Source organism: Atractosteus spatula, chromosome 2, assembly GCF_055471065.1.
Source record: "Atractosteus spatula isolate fAtrSpa1 chromosome 2, fAtrSpa1.hap1, whole genome shotgun sequence".
NCBI lineage: Eukaryota > Metazoa > Chordata > Actinopteri > Semionotiformes > Lepisosteidae > Atractosteus > Atractosteus spatula.
Window position 1 is genome coordinate 9,213,991 of NC_142707.1, and position 22,406 is coordinate 9,236,396.

Here is a 22,406-nt window from a genome sequence, read left to right on the forward strand (position 1 = left end):
GACAAAACAAAACTATGTCGCGGATATAGTTTGGATAGGGACCCCAATGAACAGGACACTTTGTAGCCAACCACGCCACTAAGCAACTGAAAGGGATGCTAACGCCCTTTCCCCCGCGCAACAGGCTCTCTATATCTCCCAGAGCCACCAGTGCCCACAGACCAGACAGTAGTACCGCATTCCAGTCCAGCCATTTCGCAGTTACCGTGTCTATCACTGCCGATACGCGCCACACGGAGCACATGACACAAATTACCCACCAGGGTACCCCCACACTCACTGACCTGCACAAAAAAAAAACGCCCACGGACCCCAGTTTACCAACATCCCCACTGCCCCAGAAGGAAAGTCCACGGCGCTGCTCTCCGACACTGGCTGCGGTCTGTGACCTGCCGTACTCCTTTCGCCGCGGAAGGATGTCAAGGCTGAGACTCCGGGATAGTGGTCTTTGGCCACCCTGTTCAGAAATGGCCAGCCCGAGCACAGTGCTCCCTTAAGCTCCGCATCGATCCTGTTTCCCCCGAGTCCAGGGAGGTAGATGATGCCAGAGCCTGCTTCCAGCTGCTGTCTGTAGACCTCCCCCCTGGTGTCCTCTTCTGGGTACCAGCGGTGGAAATCGAGTCCCCCCTCCCAAATTCAGCTCTCCCGTGTCCTCCTGACAGGCCAGAGTTCAGAGCAGTTGAAGTGACTTTGTCTTGTCACGGGTGGGGCGCAGGCAGAGCGCTAACGGCTCGGGTCTTGGTAACATGCTGACTGTATGCGGACGGCCGGGTGTAAGGATTCACCGTCTGTTCTTCCCCTGTTCAGGAGCCCGGCCCCCGTACCCGGAAGCAGGCACAGACACGGGCAAACCTGTCCCGCCATCCCTCGTGTCACCTCCGAGGCGTGGGGCGGGTCACGACCGTCCGAGCGGACGGCGTGTCTGCACCGCGCTGCTGTTGCAGACCGGCTTAAGCGAGGCTGTAATTCGCCGGTCACGCCAAAAGAACAGCTCTTTGAATCTGAAAGTTGTTTCGGTCCAGTTGTCGATAGAGACCTCACTGTCTAAGCTACGAAGACCTCTAATTGAGGAGAAACTTAAAATAACTAGAAAGATACTCCCCGGTGGCAGAGACACCGACCACTATAAATCAGCGTAAGTCAACAGCACCTGCTGCCACACACACTTCTTTACTGCGTCATATCTATCTCAATAGCATAATAGTTCCGGCATAAATTATAATCATATAGTCTATAATCATTACATAATATGACGTTGTAATTGAAAAAAGAAACAAATAAGACTGGTTATATGTATGACAGGGGAGAAAATAGTGATGAAGCGAAGCGGTTTTTTTTTTTTTAGAATGAAGATGCCTTCATTGAAACAAAACATTTTGATTTCGGTCAAGAAGTGAACGTCGACGAGTTCTTTATAAAGGCTGTTTTAAAAGATTCAATCTTATCTGGCACCACCAGGGGAACCTGTACTCCTAAGATGAAAACACAACTCCCCTGACTGTGAATTTCGAAAACTAAATCTTGTACCGCTATTATCCGGCGAGCACATCAACACATCGCCGTACTAGAAGTTACTTTCGCTATTGGAAGCCAGCCCCCCTGCGAGCCTGTGATTGGCCGCACTCTCACAGTAATGGCTGTATGGAGGTAGTCATAGTGTCTTCGTCTCATAAGAACCGAAAGAACTTTTGAAAGAGCTATCCGAGTTAGTGCTCAAAAGAGGGACCAGTGAGCGTTGTTTCTTTCTTTGTATACAAACGATTTCATAGATTAAAGCAGGTAAGTTTTACGACATACGAGAGTCGACACTTCTTGCTGTACGGTTAACTGCATCCAGGCAACGACGTACAATCTGTATCAGTAATAGCAGTGTGTTTTGTATGTTGCTTGTTTTTGTGGCCGCTACTGCTGTTGTTTAACAGTGATGTTAATAATATTGTATTGTTTGTGCCCGACGTAGGGTGTTGGTATTACTAAACAGAGGTCGTTAAATATTGAAGAGAGTGTGACATATTTAATGCTGAAATACGACGGTACAGGCTCTTCGTGATCCGTCACTTGTATGTGTTAAAGATAAATAACATATTCTGTGTATTTTGTGTGGAGTGGTTAAAAAAAAGATCAGCAAATTATCAATGCAAATCGGAAAGGGGTCAAGTTTCCGTTTCTCCGAAAACGAAACTGAGTGATAGATAAGCGCTCGCAAGTCATGTGCGCAGGGGAGTCGATGATTGTAATAATAATAATACATTCAGACGAATTCGTCTGCTTACCCAAATGTTTGTTTACCTCTCGTCTGAGTTTCATTTGCTTTCCTGCGTTAGTCAGTAAAAGCAGTCCACTTCTTCCGATTGCTCGTGACGTGTTTGGGAGTGCATCCGTAACTGTGGAAAATACCTCCCGCAAATGTTAACATCTAGATTCTGGCTGAAACCTTCTGCGTCAGCTCAGGGCAAAGCAATCGTCAGAGAGCGTGATTCGGTCAGTGTGGTGTTATATATCGCTTTTCATGAGCCCTTCTTTCACGAGCAGTTCTTGTCGATATTATTTTCTGAGAGTGGGAAGGGTGGCTCTTTCCTTTTAATTTTCACCGGTGCGTGCCCGCCCGACCGCACAACAGAATCGCCCTGCATTTTCAAAGGGAACTCAGCTGGTGAAGCAGTTTCTCGCTTCTCTCCCTGATCAGCTGTGCAGTGGTGTTGCTGCGTGTCACCAAGATGGGGGCTGCTCTTCGGTGGTGAAAGAAACGGGTCCCCTCCCGTATCTAAAGCGCTTTGGGATCCTTTGAGATAGAAAGTGCTCAATAAATGCAGGAATTTTATTATTATTATTACCACAACTACTACTTGTGGGCAAGGCCCTGAGGTACTTGAACTCTGCTACAAAGGGCAGATGGTCCTCTCTCATGTGGAGATCACGACAGTCAACATCCCCTGCACACAGCGGAGATGCTGCCTCCAGACCCCCCAGGGTGCAAACTCTCCATACCCATGTCTGCTGATTGATTTCCTGCTCCTGAAAATCCAGGCGCATCCTGAATCAACTCCCCTTAACGCCAACAACACGGACACATCTCTCCTGCTGAGAGTAGAGAGACCAGATGACATGCTAAATCATGGCAGCATCTCCCACAAGACTTCTTGAGGAATGTGGCCCTGTGCCTTCCTCAGGTCTACAAAACAAGCGGGCTGGATTGTCAGACTGCCATGTCAACCTCGATTATCTGCGAGAGAGAACTGGGGCAGAACCCACTATATTCCTCCTCAACCTGCCGTTCACCCAGCGGACAGTCTCCTTCCTTCACTCTGGTGTAAATTCCTCGGGAAGGCCTGAGTCGTGTGATCACCTATCGGTGAGACACACCCTCTAGCCCCGATTCTTAAAGATGGGCACCACCTGCAGGGTCTGCCAATCCAGAGACTGCAGCCGCCTTCCACTCAGCATTGAAGAGTTACGTCAACCCTGCCTACTTGAATCACGTCCGGGGATCTCAGTATCCCTAGGTGAATCCTGTTGCCCCTTCTCATCAAACGCACTGTATTGACACACTGTGTGTTTGTCATGCGGACCTCCAGCGTCTATGCAGACAGCGAGATGAATCCAGCTCTCCACAAAATGGCGATCAAGTGACCAATATGCTGTCTTCTTCTGAGTGTCCAGAACACGAGCAGGAAAGATGATAGAGAATGAAATTCTCAAACCCTATGTGCTGTGACTTAATGCAACTTATTCCTTTTAAGAAAAGGTGTCAGCAATAGTGAGTTTAATCATGTAATCATTTGATTAATAATGACCATTGTGTGGTTGCTGTGCTCATTGGCTACTCTACAGTGCTTAAGAATGGGAATGATTATTGTACTAATATGGCACTACTTGAAGCATGTAGTCATTATGACTCAAAATTCTAAAACTTCATTTGGAACGTGGTTTTGAACTCAGATGAGCATGCATGTATTTTAAAGGGTGAAAAGGACCACATGTTGAGTATTTTCTTATAAGAAAAATGGTGCAATGGGCAATAAACTGTGTTGCATGTTAGTTGCATCCTCAAGCTCAGTGTTTCTTAACCTTTCTAACCTTCCGAGGGAGCACCCGATCACTCCTTACCTTCTTGGGAAACACACAAACACTCCTGACTTCTCAGGGACCACCCAAACACTCCTATCTTCCCAAAGCTTACCCAAACACTCCTAACTTTTCAAAGCTTACCCAAACACTCCTAACCTCCTCAAGGATCATCCAAACACTCCTAACTTCTCAAAGCTTACCCAAACACTCCTAACTTCTCAACGCTTACCCAAACACTTCTAACCTCCTCAAGGATCACCCAAACACTCCTAACCTCCTCAAGGACCACCCAAACAGTTCCAATCTTCTCGGGAGACCCTCATCGCTCCTAACCTTCTCAGGCATCACCTAAACACTCCTAACCTTCTTGGGGGCCCTGCTAGGGTTTCCCATGTGTAGTACAGGTAGATTGTCAAAACAGATAGGCACACTTATACATGCTAAGACTGAGGTTGAGGATGGTGAGGCCTGATGTATTGATGCTCAATTGAAATCTAGGGCTTTGAGAGCAGTTAGCATGGAAAGCATCCAGGACAGCTCATCTTCCAAAGAGTGGAATGAGGTTTCAGCTGAGAGCCCGGAGGAAGTGGGCCAGCCCACGGCACCGACGTCAGAAGAGAAAATGGTAACCTTCAGCTCTGAAGAGCAGCCCGGGGCGGACACGAGCGCCTCCTCCTCTCTGCGAGACACCATGGGAGAGGAGGAGGAGGAACTGAGACAAGAAAACAAACGACTACTGCTCGAGAACCAGCAGTTGAGGGAACAAATCAAGAGCCATGTGCTTGAGATAAAGAGACTGAAACAGATTGTTACAAATGCAGAAAGGGCAGATAAAGGCAGGGGAGAGGTGTCTGCAAACAAGTCTGATGGAGCTCTTGGTCCACCATTATTCTCATCACACATGGGCGGCCCCATGGTGAATGAAGAAGACCCTGAGAAGATGGAGGAAGAGAGTGAAGCGCACGAGGCTGACTCTGCCATGCCATTACAGAACGAGGCAGTAATGGAGGACCGAGAGGGAGAAGGTAACACTGTCACCTGCCCGTTTATTAAAAAAAAAATTATAACTGGCTTTCATTAATAAGAAGGTGTTAAAAAACACAATGCGTTTCCTTTTGTGCTGAAGAATGAAAATCCAGTCCATTGGGATTCATTAATCCATTGTCCTTAAAAAATAGAGAGGTAAACAAACATTGAAAAAGCAAGTTCTCCAGAGATCACAGCATACAGCGCTGTTCTGTGGCCGCTCACAGAGCAGACTCTTGTGAGGGACTGGGGCCTGTTTTAAGCAGAATAAGTATGGACGTTTCCGAGCAGAATCCTTCAGAGGTGAATACGGAGAAGCTCAGCTATAACATGGCTAAGCTTGGTATGAATTTTACAGCCTTAGTATAACAACACTTATGGCACATTAAACAGCCCATGTTTAGTGAAGGCGTACTTCTGTGTATTTTAAGTTGAAACAGATGAGTATTGCCAACCAGTGCCTGAAGGACCCGTTAAAGAGATTATCTCTTGAAAAATCATTTCAAGAGAAATGATTTTTGTTAAATTTTACATAAATGTTACTGATGACTCTTCTTCCTTTATTGGATGCTTGTTCATGCAGAAACATGTTGTGTGATCCTTCGCTTTGCGGTGTGAGACAATGTGAAATCTTCCCTCCCTCTTTCGCAGATATGGCTAAGAGACATCACCAACACGCAAACACCAGTTCCCAAGTGTTACACTGTCTCACCTGGGATCAAGGCAACACTGATCAGATAAACGTCAATACAGCGTGTCAGGTGCAGGGCCACGAGTTTGAACCCCCGAGTCAAAGACGGGGTTCCTCAAATTCCGAAAGCCGGGAGAGTCCGACAGTTTCGGCTGGAGCGGAGAGGGAGTGGGAGGAGAAGAAGGAGAACACTGTGGCCCTGGGTTCAGGCAGAGGTGCGCCGGCGAGGAAGGAGAGCGCAGGGATTTCAGAGATGAAGCCCAAGCACAGAATGTCTCTCCATCCCCTCTGCTATGGCCATTCACAAACCGTGCTCATAGACGTAAGGCCATGCGAAACCGCCGTTTTTTTTCTGCTGTTGAAATAAGAGGAGCTGTCTTCTTGTATTTGCTTTTCCTTAGTATTGTAGTTGAGTGGGGTTTGAGAGTGGTGGAGCTGTATGATCCAGGGATCGCGGGTTTGTCAGTCAGTTCTCTGGGATCTCAGTGACGCCTGTGGCATCCTGGGAGCTTGCAGGCTCACGGTGCTGTCAGCCAATCAGCGCTGATGCACTGTTACAGAGCTGTGCTGCCTGTGATGTGTTAAAATGTGATTGGCTGGAAGGGGGGCAGGGGGGAGGAGTCTTCCCGCTCTTCCTTTTTCCCCGTATGTGGACGTGGGGATCATAGCCGTGGGGAAAGTGTTTGGTAGTTGACTGCAGTGAGTTTGTGTGAAGCGGAATACCCTTTTCACCAGCAGCCTGTATTGTAGTGTTTATTACCAGGAAAGACTGGCAGCACTTCAAGGTGAGGGATCACCCTGCGCTTAATTGCTATTTGATAAAATTGATCCACTGAAGTCCACAGAGACTCAGGAATATTTGAAGTTGGAGGCTAACCTAACTTGAATTTTTTGAAACGGTATTGTTAAGAATAGCTGCCTCCTCAAGCTCTGGGTTCAAGCAGGTAAAATGGTGTTTGAACTGGATTTTACGATCTTTCTTTTTTCCACATCTTTGTAGGTGAATGCTTTTAAGGCCAAGAAAGAACTGAAACCCCAGGTGGGGAGAGACCACTGGTATGGTGCATTTGTGAAAATGCCTTGCTCTGAGCACAGCACGTACACTAAAAAATCCATGGTAGGGCATGTTTTTATTTTGTGAATCTTAATTATAATTTATATAATCAAATTGGTCTATTTATTCAATGATGGCTGTTCCAGTTTTTAACCAGGGGTTTTCCCCCTCTCATGTTGTATGTTGTTGGCAGGGGGATTTCTATATAAAGTGGGATTTTAGTGAACAAAGTACATTTGTCCCGATGAAGGCTTTGGCGTGAAACATTAACAGTTTGTTAAATAATACATTTATTTTGGAGTATAAAGTGTACGTCCAATGATTCCTTTGATAGTTTACATTTGGGAACATGTTCTGTTCTTCTCTTTGTAGGCATCTGGTATCACATTTGCTGCTTGCAGGAAGCAGCTGTTTCCATTTTCAGACCTGATGTTAAACTGTTGTCCTGTATGTAGGAATATGCCCAAAGTATTTTTTTCCAAATCTATAAATGATATACAGTTTAGCATGCTAAACTGTGAATAAGTGGAAAACCCAAGTTTGGATTTAGAAGACCTTAGGGAAGATTAATGGGTGGCCCAATGGTTGGTCTCAGCACTGGGGCTCCGGGTTAAGTTCCTGGGGTGCTGTCTGTGCGGAGTTAGTATGTTCCCCTCTTGTTCGTGTGGGTTTCCTCTTGGTGCACCAGTTTCCTCCCACAGTCCAAAGACATACTCGTAGGTTAACTGGCTTCTGGGACAATTGGCCCTGGTGTGTGTCTGTCTGTGGGTGCCCTGTGATGGTCTGGTGTCCAGTCCAGGGTGTACCCCACTTTACTCCCATTGCTTGCCAGGAGGCTCTGGTTCCCATGCAACCCCAAATTGGATAAGGCATTTTAGGAAATTTAAGGATTACCGATGAGATGAGAGGGTGCCAGTCAGTCCACCTTGCTCATTCTGTTACTAGTATCTTATTGATCCAGGATCTTGTCTGGATGTAGTAAAAATAAACATTAATTAGAAACATCTGTTATGGTTAAGACTGATTTTGTCAGGGAGATTGTAGTAAAACTGCTAGAGAAAGTGTGGCCAATAATAAATCACAGAAATATAATAACTATATACTATAATTAAGTTCAGTGTGCAGCAGTGTAGAATTGTGGGCAATGATGTGTTTTTAACTCAGGAGAATAAAATTTCCTTTGTTTCTTTTCATACTGTCTCTCCAGTTTAGTGTGTACACTTGACTAATGAGCATCATTTTGAACTTCAGAATAGCACATTCTCTTTCTTTGGAGGAAAACCTTAAGAGACTGTAGAGTATTGATTTAAGGATGAATACAAAAGGCAGGAAGTCAGTAAATAACCGGTTTTATTTTGTACCATGAGCGCTGTAAGATGGGAGTGTTTGATGTCGGCTCTGTCCTTTCCTTCAGATCATGAGTGATAGTGTCAGACGTTGGGAGTCCATTAAGAAAAAACTGTCACGCCTGCCCAAGGAGCCTTCAGTCACTGATGTGGAGGTAGGAGCTGTCTGAACTGGGCATAAGGGGTCATAATTAATAAGGGCAGCACAGAGAAGCTGTTTGGAGCAACGCTAACTCGCGCTGCTGTTTGGCATCATCCTGAGTCTGCCTGCCAGTGAACCTTCATTATATAGTGTAGTCACTCATCAGTCATCAATATATAACAGCACAATTTAGAGTATTAGAGTATAACTGCTTAAATTAGTATATAACTTCTTGATGTAGATTATAAGTGTTTGAATTATTTATAACTGCTTGATATAGAGTATAACAGCTTAATATAGAGCATAAGTGCTTGATATAGAATATAAGTGCTTGAATTAGTATATAACATCATGATATAAAGTACAACTGCTTGAATTAGTATATAACAGCATCATTTAGATCAATTAGAATATAACTGCTTGAATAAGTATATAACTGCTTGGTTTAGAGTATAACCACTTGAATTATGAAATAATGCCAAGATTAGAGCCCAGACCTTTAGCAGTGAAGAAAAAAGACTTGGACATGATCTTGGAGCCCCAGCAGAGTTCCCAAGCAGAAAGGGTGCTGACCTACAACACCTGATGCCTTTTTCCCCTTTATCCTGTGAAGGAGGCTATAAAGAAGTACAATCCATCTTATAAGGATGAATGGTCATTTGATGCACTCCATGAATTTTATAAGGTCAGTTAAGTCCAGACTCACTCCACTCTGCTTTACATGTTCATCTTGTGCTGTGTTCTGTGATACAAGCCCTGAGTGCTCTGAGTAAATAGACCAGCCTTTCATGTCATATACTCTAGTTCATCACCTGTTACTCTGCTGGGCTTTCAGTCACCATGATGTGCTTTAAGTTTTCCTTGTCTTTCAGTAAATTCTTCTTCTGTACTATACTTTAAAATACTATAGTTCTATAATGTACTGCACTACACTGTACACTTCTGTTCTGTGCTCCACTTGAAGCTTTACTTCCTTCAGCTGTTTAGAGCCGTTTCTTGCCCCCAGTTCTAAAGGTCTGTGTTATTCAACCCTGGTCCTGAAGTTAGGGTCTTTTCCTGCTGAGATGTCAGTTACTTAACAAAACTCTCTCCACTGGTTCGAAAACAACAGAAAATGTAAAAATAAGACAAACTACGCCTTTGGGCCCTGACTGTATGCCGACTCTTTTCGATCTCTCCCTTCCTCTCAACAGAGCTCTCCCAAGGACAAAAGAGATTGCTCTCGAACCCTGGGCAAGATTGCCGAGCTGGCTGTCAGTCTCCCAGATGTGTGCCAGATGGTAAGGGGTAGTAAAGGACGCATCCAGATCATGTCTCCTCAAAATCGGCATCAGTCTTTCTGAAGAACGTACTGTTGTCTGAGTGCGGACTGTCGTCAGTTCTCCCAGCTTACCCGATCTTGCCGCTGGTGTCCCCGTGTCTGTGCAGGCGATCCCTTTGTTGAGGCAGGGCGACAATCACTCCATCACTCTGTCGCAGAAGCAGATCGCCTGCCTGCTGGCCAACGCCTTCTACTGCACCTTCCCCAACCGCAACACCACCAAACAGCACTCCGAGTACAGCAATTACCCAGACATCAACTTCAGCAGGTCAGTGACTCGCGATTCACCCCTACAGCCACCTGCTTGCCTGTTTCAAGCAACCACTACGCAAACGCACACAACACAGAGTGCCTTCCCTGAAATCGATATCAGCAGCTGTATCTCGAAAGAGGCTGTCCGTTCATCCTGGGAGCCTGTGTCATGATGTTGTCCTATTCTCCTACTCCATCCCCTGCGCTAAGCTCATAATGACATTGGTTAGGGACCCACGTTATGAGCAAAACTCGAAGTAGAGGTGTCAGGATCATGGAACTCAGCCTTTGCTTTTTCAACCACTGGTGAACCTCAATCGCCAGCATTCGTACTCCCGATATAAGAAGATAAGAAAGGTTACAAACAATTTGGCCCATCCTGGTGAATCCTACCAACAGGTGAATCCTGCCAGCAGTCCTTTCTACTCAGACTTTGATCTGCTTGTGCAGAGTAGCCCTGGCCTGGTCTCCTGACTTACAGGCCTTACTCTCATTTCCACCCTGCCCTCCTTAAAGAGGGTCCTGCAGGGGTGAGGGGTGGTGATGCTGTAACTGTGTTCTTCCTGCAGGCTGTTTGGACAGTACTCAGAACGGAAGCACCAGAAACTCCAGACACTTTTCCATTACTTCAGAACTGTGACAGGTATGTTGTTCATCTCCACTCCCCCACTGCCAGCACAGAAACGCTGCAGGCAGGTATGCTCACAACTGTAGTACACTCCTGCAGGGAGCCCTTGTAGAAATAGCACTCATTCAGAGGCTCTGAAACAGGCTCTGTGTGTATTGTATCCTGCTTGTCAGCAGCCAGCGTCTCAGGCACCAGGGGCCTGTTCTCTGTGTGCGAAAAAAGACAGCAATGGACCTGTGTGCCTACAGAATGTAACAAGCCAGCACTGATCACCTCTCTGTCCCAGACCAAAAACTACTGTCCCTCACTGAGAAGACAGTGTAGTGGACACTGGAGTAGTGAACAGGGTTACGTTTCTCTCTGTTAATCCAAAGCATTTGCCCAGTGAAGAACTACACCTGTTCTTTTCGATTGACCCCTCACAGAGGCATGTCCCCGTGGCCTGGTGACCTTTGAGAGACGACATCTGACAGAACACATCTCATGGCAACAGTAATTATCGTTCTCTCACATTTCGGCGCTCAAGGAAGTTGAAGGACTGCGCAGTGGTGAACAGTCAGTGAGCGTGGGAGCACCGGTCTTCAGTGTTTCACTAACCGCCCCAGCTCATATGTACAGTTTGCTGGCGACAGTGTGGAGGCAGGGTGTTCACATGCCTGTTCTTAAGAACACACGTAATTAGCCCAGTGTTAAATGGCCTTTTTTAGTGTTTGTTCACACGTTTTCGCTTCGTTTTTGCTGTGTTTATTGTTTTGCTCTGAAAAAAAGCATTTGTTTAAAGAGTGGTGTGTAGATAGTATGAAACACAGTGTCCCCCACAAGTTTGAATAAGCTTGTTGGTAATGGAACTAATGCATTTTGGAAAACACATTTTTTTTTGTGGGTTTCGGCCTCACATTTATCAGCAGGACGGAAACAGTGGACATGTGTACGTGTACGATAAGCTTCCTTTCCCCTTAAACTCTTGATCACCTGTATTATTGGTGACTGAAATGACGAGGACTGCTATCGTTCCTGATAATGTAAGGACAGCGCTGACAGACAGTAGCAATAGAGACCTGAATTTTGACAGGTGCAGAAAGTTTGTTAAAACTCATTAAAGACTCTCTCCCTCTGTTGCTGCTCAGCTGTAACGACACGATCTCCAAACTTCACGTCCAGTCGGACGGCACCATTGAGACCGAAGGCGAGGGAATGTTGCAGGTAGGGAGGGGCCCCGAACATTTTCAAGCAACACAGCGTGCCCCCGTGTCTGCAGCCTCCTGCTGACCTGTGTGTGTGCCCGCAGGTGGACTTTGCTTGTAATCTGGTGGGTGGAGGGGTTCTGGGCAACGGCTTGGTCCAGGAGGAGATCCGTTTCCTCATCAACCCCGAGCTGATCGTGGCGCGGCTCTTCACGGAGAAGCTGGGCGACCGAGACTGCCTGCGGATCACAGGTGCGCCAGTGCCACAGTGCCAACCGCTGACCCTGCCTGCTGTCCTGCACAGGTGTCCCCTGTGTGTGTGCCGTTGTGCAGTAGTGTGGCTGCCATTGCAGAAATAGTGACTGGCACAGAGAGAACGGAAGAGGCCAAGTGCAGAGACAGGACCGTGGTGGGACACAGCAGGGATTGTGTGTTTTGCACTTGTCTCACTTGCTCCTTAACTGCTGTTACAAAATGATGGGCTTTTTATCATTCAGAAACCAGGGAAATGAATTCTTATCGACAACTGAATCAAGCCTTTCTCACTGCCGTGAGTCTGATGCGAAAGCTGTGGAGGCTGCTGGACGGAGGAGAGCAGGAGCACTCGGGGTGTTGAGAGGCTTCTGACCCCCTGACCCTCTCTCTCTCTCTGCAGGGGCACAGCGCTACAGCTGTTACACCGGCTACAGCGACTCCTACAGGTGGACAGCGCCTTACACAGACAACACGGAAAGGTAGCGCTTTTAGATTCTACTCCACAGATCAGTATGACAACATGTAATCGATGGCAGCAATTTCTAATCACAGTATTTTCCTGGATACTTAAGCTGTGAATAAAGCTTTGCAGTTCAAGTGAAGTAAATTGTAAGGTTTTCAAACCATGCAGCAATGATATAATTGTTTCTTAAAAAAGTAACATTAGAACACTTACAAACCAGAGAAGGGCAGTTAACAGCTACAGGAATTGATCAGCTGTTTCTTGAAGGAAGCCAGGGCATCAGCTTCAACAGCATGGTTGGGTAGCTTGCTCCACACTCACACCTCCCTTTGTGTAAAAAAAAAGGGCCTCCTGTTGTTGATTTTGAAAGCACTTCCCTGTAGTTTCCCCTTGTGCCTCATGTTTGTCCTGAGACTCGTCTGAGGTCACAAGTGTGGCTTTGCAGTCCAGGAACGATCGATGAGGCTCCAGAAAAAGTATCCTATCCTGTCTTTTTATGCACACAGAGACGAGTGGATGAGACTCCGTACAGAAATAGTGGCCATCGATGCGCTCAAGTTCCAAAACCCCAGTGAACAGTTCAATATGGGCAGTGTGACCCGAGAGCTGAATAAGGTGGGTGCCTGACCAGGGGGGAGTGTGTGCGGGTGCCACTGTGCACTGCAGGTGTCTAATGTGTACGCGTTTGTTAAAGGCATACTGTGGATTCTATGAAGACTGTGGAACACACCCAGACTACTACACCCCCATTGCCACTGGCAACTGGGGCTGCGGGGCTTTCCATGGTGACCCTCGCCTCAAAGGTGAGTGAGATGGGATGGGGGTTCAGGGTTCTATATTAATTACTGGCAGCCATCAACTAGAGATCAGTGAGCCTGGGCTGAAATTAAAACACAGGGGCTCTTCAGAGCCTAGGACACTAGACCAGTTCTCTGGAACTGAATAAAGGCCGTTCAGGGCTAAGCATGCTTCTTCTGGAACCATATTATTGTTGTCACGTTGCCCCCTGCTGGAGCGCTGTGAAACAAGCTAGCATTACTATGTCAAACGGCAGGGCCTTACCTGTCTTTCAGCTGCCGTGGCTACTTGCTCAGGAAGAAAGTCAGTTCTAGCTTCGCTCACTTTCCGACAAAGCCTGTCTCGTGAAAAACAGCCTATTTAAGATCTGCCTTGGCGGTGTTCTGGGCTCTCCCTTCCCAGTTCCTGTGCTAGTTCCTTGCTTTGTGTTTTGCCAGCCTGTTTACCAGGCCTGCCTGTGCTTGCTTGCCGGCCTGCACTTGGCTTCTTCATGTGACCCACAGACGCTGCTCAACTCCAGTACTTTCACAGCTGTCACATCTGTTTGCACACCATTTCTTCCACCACCTTTAAAGCACTTCTTCTGCAAATGAAAAGACGTGCACATGCGAGACACCAGCTTTTGGTAAAAAGAAACCCTTAGGGATGCTGTTTCCAGTCCTTGATTTACTCTTAGGGGACATCTGTTCTGTTCTTCATGCAGCACATATAATACTAGTAATGGTTCTAACATAGTAAAACAAAATTGATAGCATTTTTTTCCTCTGAACTCGTGGTGCTCCTAGGAGATGCACATGTTCAGTGAAGCAGAAGGAGACAGAGGTCTCATGTCCTCTTTCTGCCTTCCTGCAGGAAAATGATTTTCTGCTGTAAGATTAAACCTTTCCGCTTCTGGATGCAAAGTTCTGAAATATTCCTCGACAGTACATTTCAACTGAGAAAAATAGTTAATATAACAACTAGTAGTGTAATATTAAAATTCTGACAGCAATGGTGGTATGGCAGTGCTACTGCTTCTAAATTTTAGGCTGGGACACCTACTGTGTAGAGTTTGCATGTTAACTTTCTACACCTATTGGTTTACTCGGGGTGCTCTGATTTCCTGACACAATGTGTAAGGTTAGTGCACAGCAGGATTCATGAACCGTCTGTCTCAGTCACAGGAGTGTAGCTCAGTACAATAGCAATCCCCCTTTGCCTGTTATCTTTGTGTGCTTTTGGACTTATATAAAACAAAAGAGAAAGACAAGACTAAATCCTCAATTTTAAACAGTCTATGTCCTCACAAATTGGAGATTCTCTTTCTGCAATTAAGCAGCCAAAAAGTGTCTTTTTGCCACTGGACATGAGGACTTGTTCATATGTATAGCACATTCTCCAGGACCAGCGCTACGACACACCAGAGAGAACACGAGAGGAGATGAGAAACTCTGATGGATGCAAGCTACAGCACACTACTGCACAGGCTCTTTCAGTTCGTGTGTGGGCTGAACTGGCAATTCTACTTAAAAAAACAATTAATAAAATATGTTCTTAATAAGCCTCGATGATTAAGAATTTAGATGGAATTAGATGCAGGGGTTAAGAGAGGAACTGAGGTCACTGATCATTCTCTCTCATTCTTCTCTCACTGGCTTTTGTCCTTTCTGTCCTTTTTCAGCTCTCATCCAGATCATGGCTGCATCTAAGGCCAAGAGAGGCATAGTGTACTTCACCTACAAAGACCGTGCTCTGGAGAAGGAGATTAGGGAAATGCACTGCTTCCTGACCAAACAGCGCATCACTGTGGGTGAGTGTGGGAGGAGGCTCTGGCCACCAGTGGGGTTTCTGCTGGTTTGATCATTTGGAAAATGCGAACATACCATGCACTTCCCTCTTCTCCACCTCATGAACGCAAAGGCTACATTAATTAAATACATTAAGTGCACATTAATATCGCACACAAGTACAAACTTTGTCTGACATGATGGTTTTGAGCCTACATGGATAAAGAAAAGCTTTTTTTCAAGTGACAAAAACAGGTGTGTCAAACCTTGGTCTTGGGTAGCAACAGAGTCACATTAATAACTTAATTGGATCAGTCAGTTGCTTAATTTATGTTAAAATGCTTTTTAGAGCATTATCTATTGACCATTTAAGGCTGCCTACAACACTTGCAAGTCCTGCAGGTCTCTCCAGGACCAGACAAGGTGACCCTGTCCAGGAGAATGTGGGAAACTGTCATATTGCATGGAATGAGAAATGCCACTGAAAGTTAAAAGTCGACCTCTTTTGAAATTTCAAAGCTAAAACTGTGAATTCAGGAACATTTCAACAGCAGTTGAAAGTGTTGGAACACATGAAGATTTAACCTTTTTCCTCTTTCTTATCCACAGGGAGACTGTATGGTGTGCTGACTCTGTATTGCCAAAAATATTCCCAAGGAGAGAGACGGTCACTGTATGATTTCATTTACCAAAAAATAATGGAAACTGCAAGTAAACACTAAGGAAGGATAAACTGCATTAAACATGAGGATGCTCTCCTTAGAGCTTAAGGAGGCAGTATTACTTTCTTACTTTAAACTTTAAGCTCTACATTTATAAGGTCGACCAGCTGGTTAAAAAAATGGTAGTTGGAACTTTTAAGTGAAAACGGGATTAGATACTTTGGCGCTCTAAACAGGAAAAGCCATGATGTCTGTCTATAGTCAACTGAGCTCTGGCCTTGAAGGTTGAGTCCAGATCCTAATTGGAAAGCTACTGTTGTGTTTTTGTTCATGATAATTTGTTTTAAATTAGGTTTTTCTCCGTGGGTTTGTCGAGTAAAGTAAAAGAATAAACCTTTTTTATTTTTGATTTAACAATCCTGCACAAAATTGTACTGAAGTACAGTGCTGTACTACTGTAAAGTGGGTTTAAATAAATGACGATCTGCAGGGTGCATCAGGGCTGAGTCCACCGAGTGGCTTACTGAAGTGATGTTACAGCCTGTAACACCTAAACAGTGTAGAGTTCTCCTTCAGCCAATGATCTGGTGTTTTGGTGCAGGTGCAGTGGAGTTTACTACTTCAGTGTGTGGCTTCTGAGCCCATAAGCAGTGAGGATTGATTCATGGCAGGGGCAGAGCAGAGCAGAGCAGCACTCGTGACCGTGGCACACTGCAGGTATGCAGGAGTCAGCTCCTTCTGGGCACTCTCCTACGTCATCCAGCCTGCTCCTTCTGGGCACTAGTCTACGTCATCCAGCCTGCTCCGAGCTGGCTCCTTCTGGGTACTCGCCTACGTCATCCAGCCTGCTCCGAGCTGGCTCCTTCTGGGCACTCGCCTACGTCATCCAGCCTGCTCCGAGCTGGCTCCTGCTGGCCACTCACCTACGTCATCCAGCCTGCTCCGAGCTGGCTCCTGCTGGCCACTCACCTACGTCATCCAGCCTGCTCCGAGCTGGCTCCTTCTGGGCACTCTCCTAAGTCATTCAGCCTGCTCCTTCTGGGCACTCTCCGAAGTCATCCAGCCTGCTCCGAGCTGACTCCTGCTGGCCACTCACCTACGTCATCCAGCCTGCTCCTTCTGGCCACTCACCTGTGTCATCCAGCCTGCTCCAAGCTGGCTCCTTCTGGCCACTCACCTATGTCATCCAGCCTGCTCCGAGCTGGGGGTGTACAGGAGCTGGCTCCTTCTGGGAACTCTCCTTCACTGTCCAACCTGCTCCAAGCTGTCTGGCAGGAAAGGATCACACGTCCATCTTCCTGCCATACAAGACAAAACTCCAAGAAACATGTAGTGTATGGAGAATCTGTGCCACACTTTATTAAACCAATCAAATCCTGGAAGTCTCTTCAAGATATCTGTTGTTCACTTCGGTGCATTAGTTATCCTATATATTGCTGTAGAATTTGAAACTGGTTAAGCGGCTCACTGTAGCCTCTGAGAGCTTTTTAAGCAAAGAACTGGAATGACCACTTGAGAGGAGCAGATTGGGTTTTTGGGCTTGTAGCTTCCATGCTGTACACAACCTTCAGAATGAAGATAAATTGCAGTCGTATTGCTGTCACTTCAACAACATACTGAAACAAGGTACTACTGCACAAGTAGACTGTGCTACTGCACAAGCCTTCTTGACACTGGTGCCTCAAGATTGTGCCATGATCCATCCGTGAAGAATGCCTCTTCTAACTATTTATGGTACATCACCTTGATTGTTAAGTTTTTTGTACAAGTGCCTTCCAGACAAAATTTCTCCCATGCTACTAAAAGGCTGTTGTTTTTAATAGAAGTAGCTCAGGATCCAAACTTCACAATAGCAGCCTCTACCATGAAAAGCCAAATGTAAAAATCTGTTATTTACTGTATTGCATAATTAAAATCGTGTGTACCGAGGAAAAAATGACTTTTCACTTTCACATATTGAACTGAATTTTTGGAATTAACTTCTTTCCTCCAGTGAATTACATTACAACATTTGCAACTGCAATTTTTTTCTCTCCCAAATATTTTCAGTGTGCTTTATTCAAATCTTTAAAAATGCTTCTGCTAACCTCCACTCTCACAAAAGCTTGGCCAAAGGAGAAACAATCAAGCACAACTCGGGTATCATTTAAAGACGGTGCTCTAATCTCCCACAGCCTAGCTCAGCACAGATATTTATAAAGATCATTCTTTCCAGCTTTTTCATGCCGACAGCTGGGATATTGTCATGTCTAGAAAATGCAGAAGAGAAATCTTGACTACCTTTCTTTTTTAAAGCTTGTTTAAAGGTTTTCAGTAGGATTATTATTCACCTCTCACCTTCATTCATTTCAGCCAGTTAACATTTGAATTCCTTTCATAATAGCTTGACATTCATTATTCACCTTCTAAAGTCCCATCTTGGAGGTGCAAAAAATCTCTGTCAAGTGTTCAGAGTGCCTGCTGGGGAAAAGGGGGATAAAGATGAACAGTTTCTAGACATATCTGTATATGGATTTTGTCAAGGGCCATTTTTCACAAATTCACAAAAGCTCCAGTGAGAAGATAGTCTTTATTGAATGAAGCAAAATAATACAATGGAAAAATTTAATCACCCATACGAAAATAAATAAGTCAGTTACTTTGTCCTGGAGAGTGGTGATTTTATTTTTCTCATTTTTTTTTGTTTTTGCGCTGTAAGGTATTGGGTTTTTTTTTCCCCTTCACGCTTGTTCCAGGTCCTAAATATTCTTTCCTTTCATAAAAAGTCAAACATGACCTTGGGTTTTGGCACGGGAGATCGGAGAGCAGGAGACGAGCGCGAGGGGGGAGGAATGGGGAAAGGCGTGGGTTTTTAAACGACAAGCCAGCGGCGATTTAATTTCCGCCATTCACTACAGAGGAGGTCTGACGGACGGGAACTGACGCCACTGCCGAGACGCGCAGCCGTGCGATTAGACCAATCCGCTGTGGCTAGATTGGACAAACAAAGGTTACAGCTTCCAAAAGCAGGGCCTCAGAAACGGCTCTAAAATCACAACTATGATAAAACAGTTTAAAACTACAGCATGACCCGAGCTTCCATCAATGGCGCCATGTCCTGCCAAAGGCTCATTGTATAGTTGATTATAATTTCACAACAGTATACAAGCTGCACTCCTGACATAGAAATGTTTTCAGCTGTCTCTGTAACATTGTTTTGGTTTACTACTAACAGTCCAGAGGGAAGACGGTGCAGTAAGTAACTAATGGCACAACCCTGGTACAGTGTCAGCAATTCCCCCTCCATTTTACTGAAGCTGTGGAGTTTTTAAGTTTAGGCTCTTTTGTGCATACAAATTCTTTATATCCTACAAACATACGTCAAAAAAAAAAGACAAAACTGAAAAGAGAAAATGTGTGGTGAGGAAGAAGTGGCAGATGTCACAGCATGAACAGGTAGTGGTCATACAGAGCTCAGACTGCACGGCTCGGAGGAGGGTGTGAGGGGTCATTGCTGCACGCCCAGAGACGACTAACTTATTCCAGATGCAGTCAGGCAGGACATCAGGATTGCGCACCTACTAATGCATCATTATTGCTTTGGCAGTGGGCTTGGGGTATTCCGTAAGACGAGTGATCATGCAGCAAATTGGGTTTGAGTTGTCCACTTCGCACTGTGAAAATGCCACTACGATTACATTACGGCACAGAGGCTGACTCAGTAGCCTTGAGCTGTCACCCTTTGCACCCTTCCCCACTTCGCATGGAGGGGTGCAGTAAGATGTCTGAGCTGACCTGATGAGGGGAAAAATTGTTTACTCATTGACCTGGCTCTCGATCAAGATAGGAGGAGGGGAAAATCTCCGCAGTTTCACCCTTTCGGTACAAGCGTTCAGACAAGATAGGAGGGAGACACTCAGTGCTAGCTATCTCGGAATACACAGGTACTCGACACGGTGCTTATTAAAAATGTCCCCATTTAAAGACGACACTGGCATGGATGGCTGACTGCCTTAGAAGGTTTATTTTGTTTTCAACAGGTCGCTGCAGTTCTGTAGTGTCACTGGGTGGTGTCGTTCTTGTAGGGAGACGGGTGGCGCTGTGGGGGTGCAGCTGGCTTTCAGGGGGATGTGGGGGCAGTGCTGTCGTGTGCGTGCGGAGAGGGGACTGTGGGAAAGGGTCAGGCAAGGGCTGTTGCTCTGAGCGCCAGTATGGGAGTCCAGGAGCTGCGTGTGGGACGGAGGGAAGGCAGAAGACGGGGAAGGGCTGGGGCTGAGCCTCCTAACCACACCCTGGGGTCTGGAGTTGGCAGGCAGGGGGCTAGGACTGGCCTTTGAAGCTGCCCAGGTCCATGGCAGTGTCCAGGAAGCGCTTCAGCTCCTGCAGGTGAGCCTTTTTGTTTCCAGTGGCTGGAGCTGCAGCAGGGTCACGACCCGCATACCTGCACGAAAACACACACACGCACACGGTTAGCCCACATACACAAGGGATCTATGGGCACAAAGATCTGTGAGCACAAACAATAGCACAAGAAATCATGCCACAGGCTAACGAGGCGATCAAAAGATAAACATACAGCAGCAGGCAGAGATGACTGAGGTCCAGTCTATAATATTTGCACCTTTGGAAGGTGTCTGAGGTCGAGGAACGGACATATTTTGGCAGCACTGTGTTGTAATTCTGCTTCTCAACAGCAGGGATCAGTAAGCTTGTCGAGACTAATGGGAAAATGCAGTATATGGAGCAAAGTTCTGGCAAATCCCAGAGGAAAACCTGCTTCAGTCGTAAAGTTGTAAAACAAAATTCACCTTTTTGTAGGACAATGACCCAAAGCACAAAGTCAGAGCTACACTGGAGTGGCTTAGGAATAAAAAAAGTGAATGTCCTTGAGTAGCCCAGCCTGAATCCTGTTGAGGATCCGTGGAAAGATGTTTAAACTGCTTTCCATACGCAATCCTCAAAACAGCTCCAGAGCTTCAGCACAGACATCTGCTAAGAAGAATGGGGCAATCTTGCAAACTTGGTAGAGATTCAGCCAAAAGACTTGCAGCTGCAGAGATGCTTCCATTAAACAGAACTCAAAATACACACTGTTCCTACACATTTCAGTTTGTTCTCTTGATTTTGCCGACATCTTCTGTAATTGTGCCTTAGAAGGTTCATATCTGAGCATTCAAGTTTTGAACAAAACATAAAGTTTTAAAAAATGTGTCTTAACACCTTTGCCAGGCGCTGTATATATGGGTTCATGTATGTATTTCATTAAGAAGTAAGACAGTTTTGCTTATAACCTTCAGGTCAAAGGGAAATAACTTGATAGAGCATGTATGAGGTCCTGTATATGATCCATACTAATCTCAACCCTATTTGCACACATTCTAAGAACATTCTGCTTTGAATTTTGGGAGATGTCAGATCACAGGCAAGGTACTCCCTTACAGAGCAAGAACTTCAAGTGTTCCCTAGTCACCTCTACATGCAATCTATAATGACTAATGTAATTTCTAAAAAGCTATGAGTTTTGATTTTTGTAAGAAAAGGTCAAAGCCTACAAGCAAAATTTCTGGAAAGACCATACATGGATTCCTACAAGGGAACCAGAATAAGCATGACCCTATATGCACTCTAGAAGAAATAATGAGTTTTGCCAATCCAACTTGACTTTCAAATGCAAAGTTCATGGACAAGGACACCTTTTGATAGAGTCAAGTTAACTATTTCATTGTGATATTTTGTAAGCCTGTACTGTAGATATATGTTGCATATTAAACACACCTATAGATTTACTGGCTGCTTATAGCCATGTTTTTAAAGTGGCAGCCTGTCCTGAACTGGAGAAAATGTTCCAGGTCAACTGCACAGTGAAGCTACAGAGTAGCAGTTTCTGAGAATTTCATCATTTGAATGCTTTAAGTCAAATCCAATTTGGCTACCGAACCATGCAACCTACTGGCGTAAAATTCCTACTTCCTTAGAGAGGAGTCACTTTACGCAAAACGTGCTTCTATCGCCAGCAGCTACATCACCCTGCAACTCAAAACTGACAACTGACTCTCTGTGGTCATTAAAAAAGGCAATTTCTTGAAAAGAGTAGGGGTGTTACCCTGGTGTTCTGACCACATTTCCCCCTGGCCTTTACCCATCATGGCCTCCTAATAATCCCCATCTCTGAACTGGCTTCATCACTCTGTTCTCCTCCCCACTGATGGCTGGTGTGTGGGGGGTGTTCGTGCAGAAAGCTTTGATTGGAGGGTCCAGAAAAGCGCTATATAAGTGTAAGGAATTATTTGAAGCTTTATCGTTTTTATAAAGGCTTGTAATTTATCAAATTTGTGGTGAATAAATGAATAATGAATCTTTTCTACAGACCAATTATCCAAACAAGTGTTTGGATAAATTTAAAAATTCTATCATGTCTGTATATAAACAGGTTGAACATTTTTCTTTAGTTCTTTTATATATTCGAATAAATTACATTACCTGCTTGCTAACCCTTTTATATCATCACTATTTTAATATTGCTGTAAAAGTGATCACCTTGGTAGTTCCTGGTATGCTTACAACTATAATTGGTCCCATTACTACTCGTAGTGGAGGTAGCAAGTACAGAAAGTCACTGATTCAGTCCTGTTGTACCACTGGATACTGCAGCCACCCAGTTTAAGGGCAATGGTAACTTGGCTGTGATGTCCAGTCAGACACCGAGATGGCATTCAATGAAAGACCCCTACTGGTAAGAGGAAGTGCAAGATGCAGGGAAAGTCTGCTTAC

The 22,406-nt window shown here is 45.4% G+C and overlaps 2 protein-coding genes across 4 annotated transcripts in view; one reads left to right on the plus strand and one right to left on the minus strand.

The window, feature by feature from the left end:
* The first annotated feature begins 1,612 nt into the window (after positions 1-1,612).
* Positions 1,613-18,299, plus strand: pargl (poly (ADP-ribose) glycohydrolase, like). Its single transcript, XM_088904864.1, has 17 exons — positions 1,613-1,779; positions 4,567-5,093; positions 5,746-6,107; positions 6,786-6,902; positions 8,254-8,340; positions 8,941-9,012; positions 9,521-9,607; positions 9,756-9,916; positions 10,470-10,543; positions 10,954-11,020; positions 11,656-11,731; positions 11,817-11,964; positions 12,368-12,446; positions 12,937-13,045; positions 13,125-13,233; positions 14,889-15,017; positions 15,604-18,299. Exons 2-17 carry the CDS (start codon positions 4,586-4,588, stop codon positions 15,714-15,716), a joined length of 2,298 nt encoding a protein of 765 aa, XP_088760990.1. The 5' UTR covers positions 1,613-1,779; positions 4,567-4,585; the 3' UTR covers positions 15,717-18,299.
* ogdhb (oxoglutarate dehydrogenase b) overlaps positions 18,211-22,406 on the minus strand; it is a 51,357-nt gene continuing 47,161 nt past the window's right edge. For all 3 annotated transcript variants that reach the window (XM_088904848.1, XM_088904843.1, XM_088904856.1), the window contains one exon: positions 18,211-20,076. In XM_088904848.1, the coding sequence (XP_088760974.1) occupies positions 19,956-20,076 (121 nt within the window). In that variant the 3' untranslated portion in view covers positions 18,211-19,955. The remainder of the gene's footprint in view (positions 20,077-22,406) is intronic.

Excerpts from the sequence above, each read along its gene's own strand:
- pargl (XM_088904864.1), top strand. The coding sequence starts at position 4,586 with ATGGAAAGCATCCAGGACAGCTCATCTTCCAAAGAGTGGAATGAGGTT. Across the intron at positions 9,013-9,520 it reads CACTCCATGAATTTTATAAG|AGCTCTCCCAAGGACAAAAG; the intron begins GTCAGTTAAGTC and ends TCCTCTCAACAG. Across the intron at positions 12,447-12,936 it reads TACACAGACAACACGGAAAG|AGACGAGTGGATGAGACTCC; the intron begins GTAGCGCTTTTA and ends TTATGCACACAG.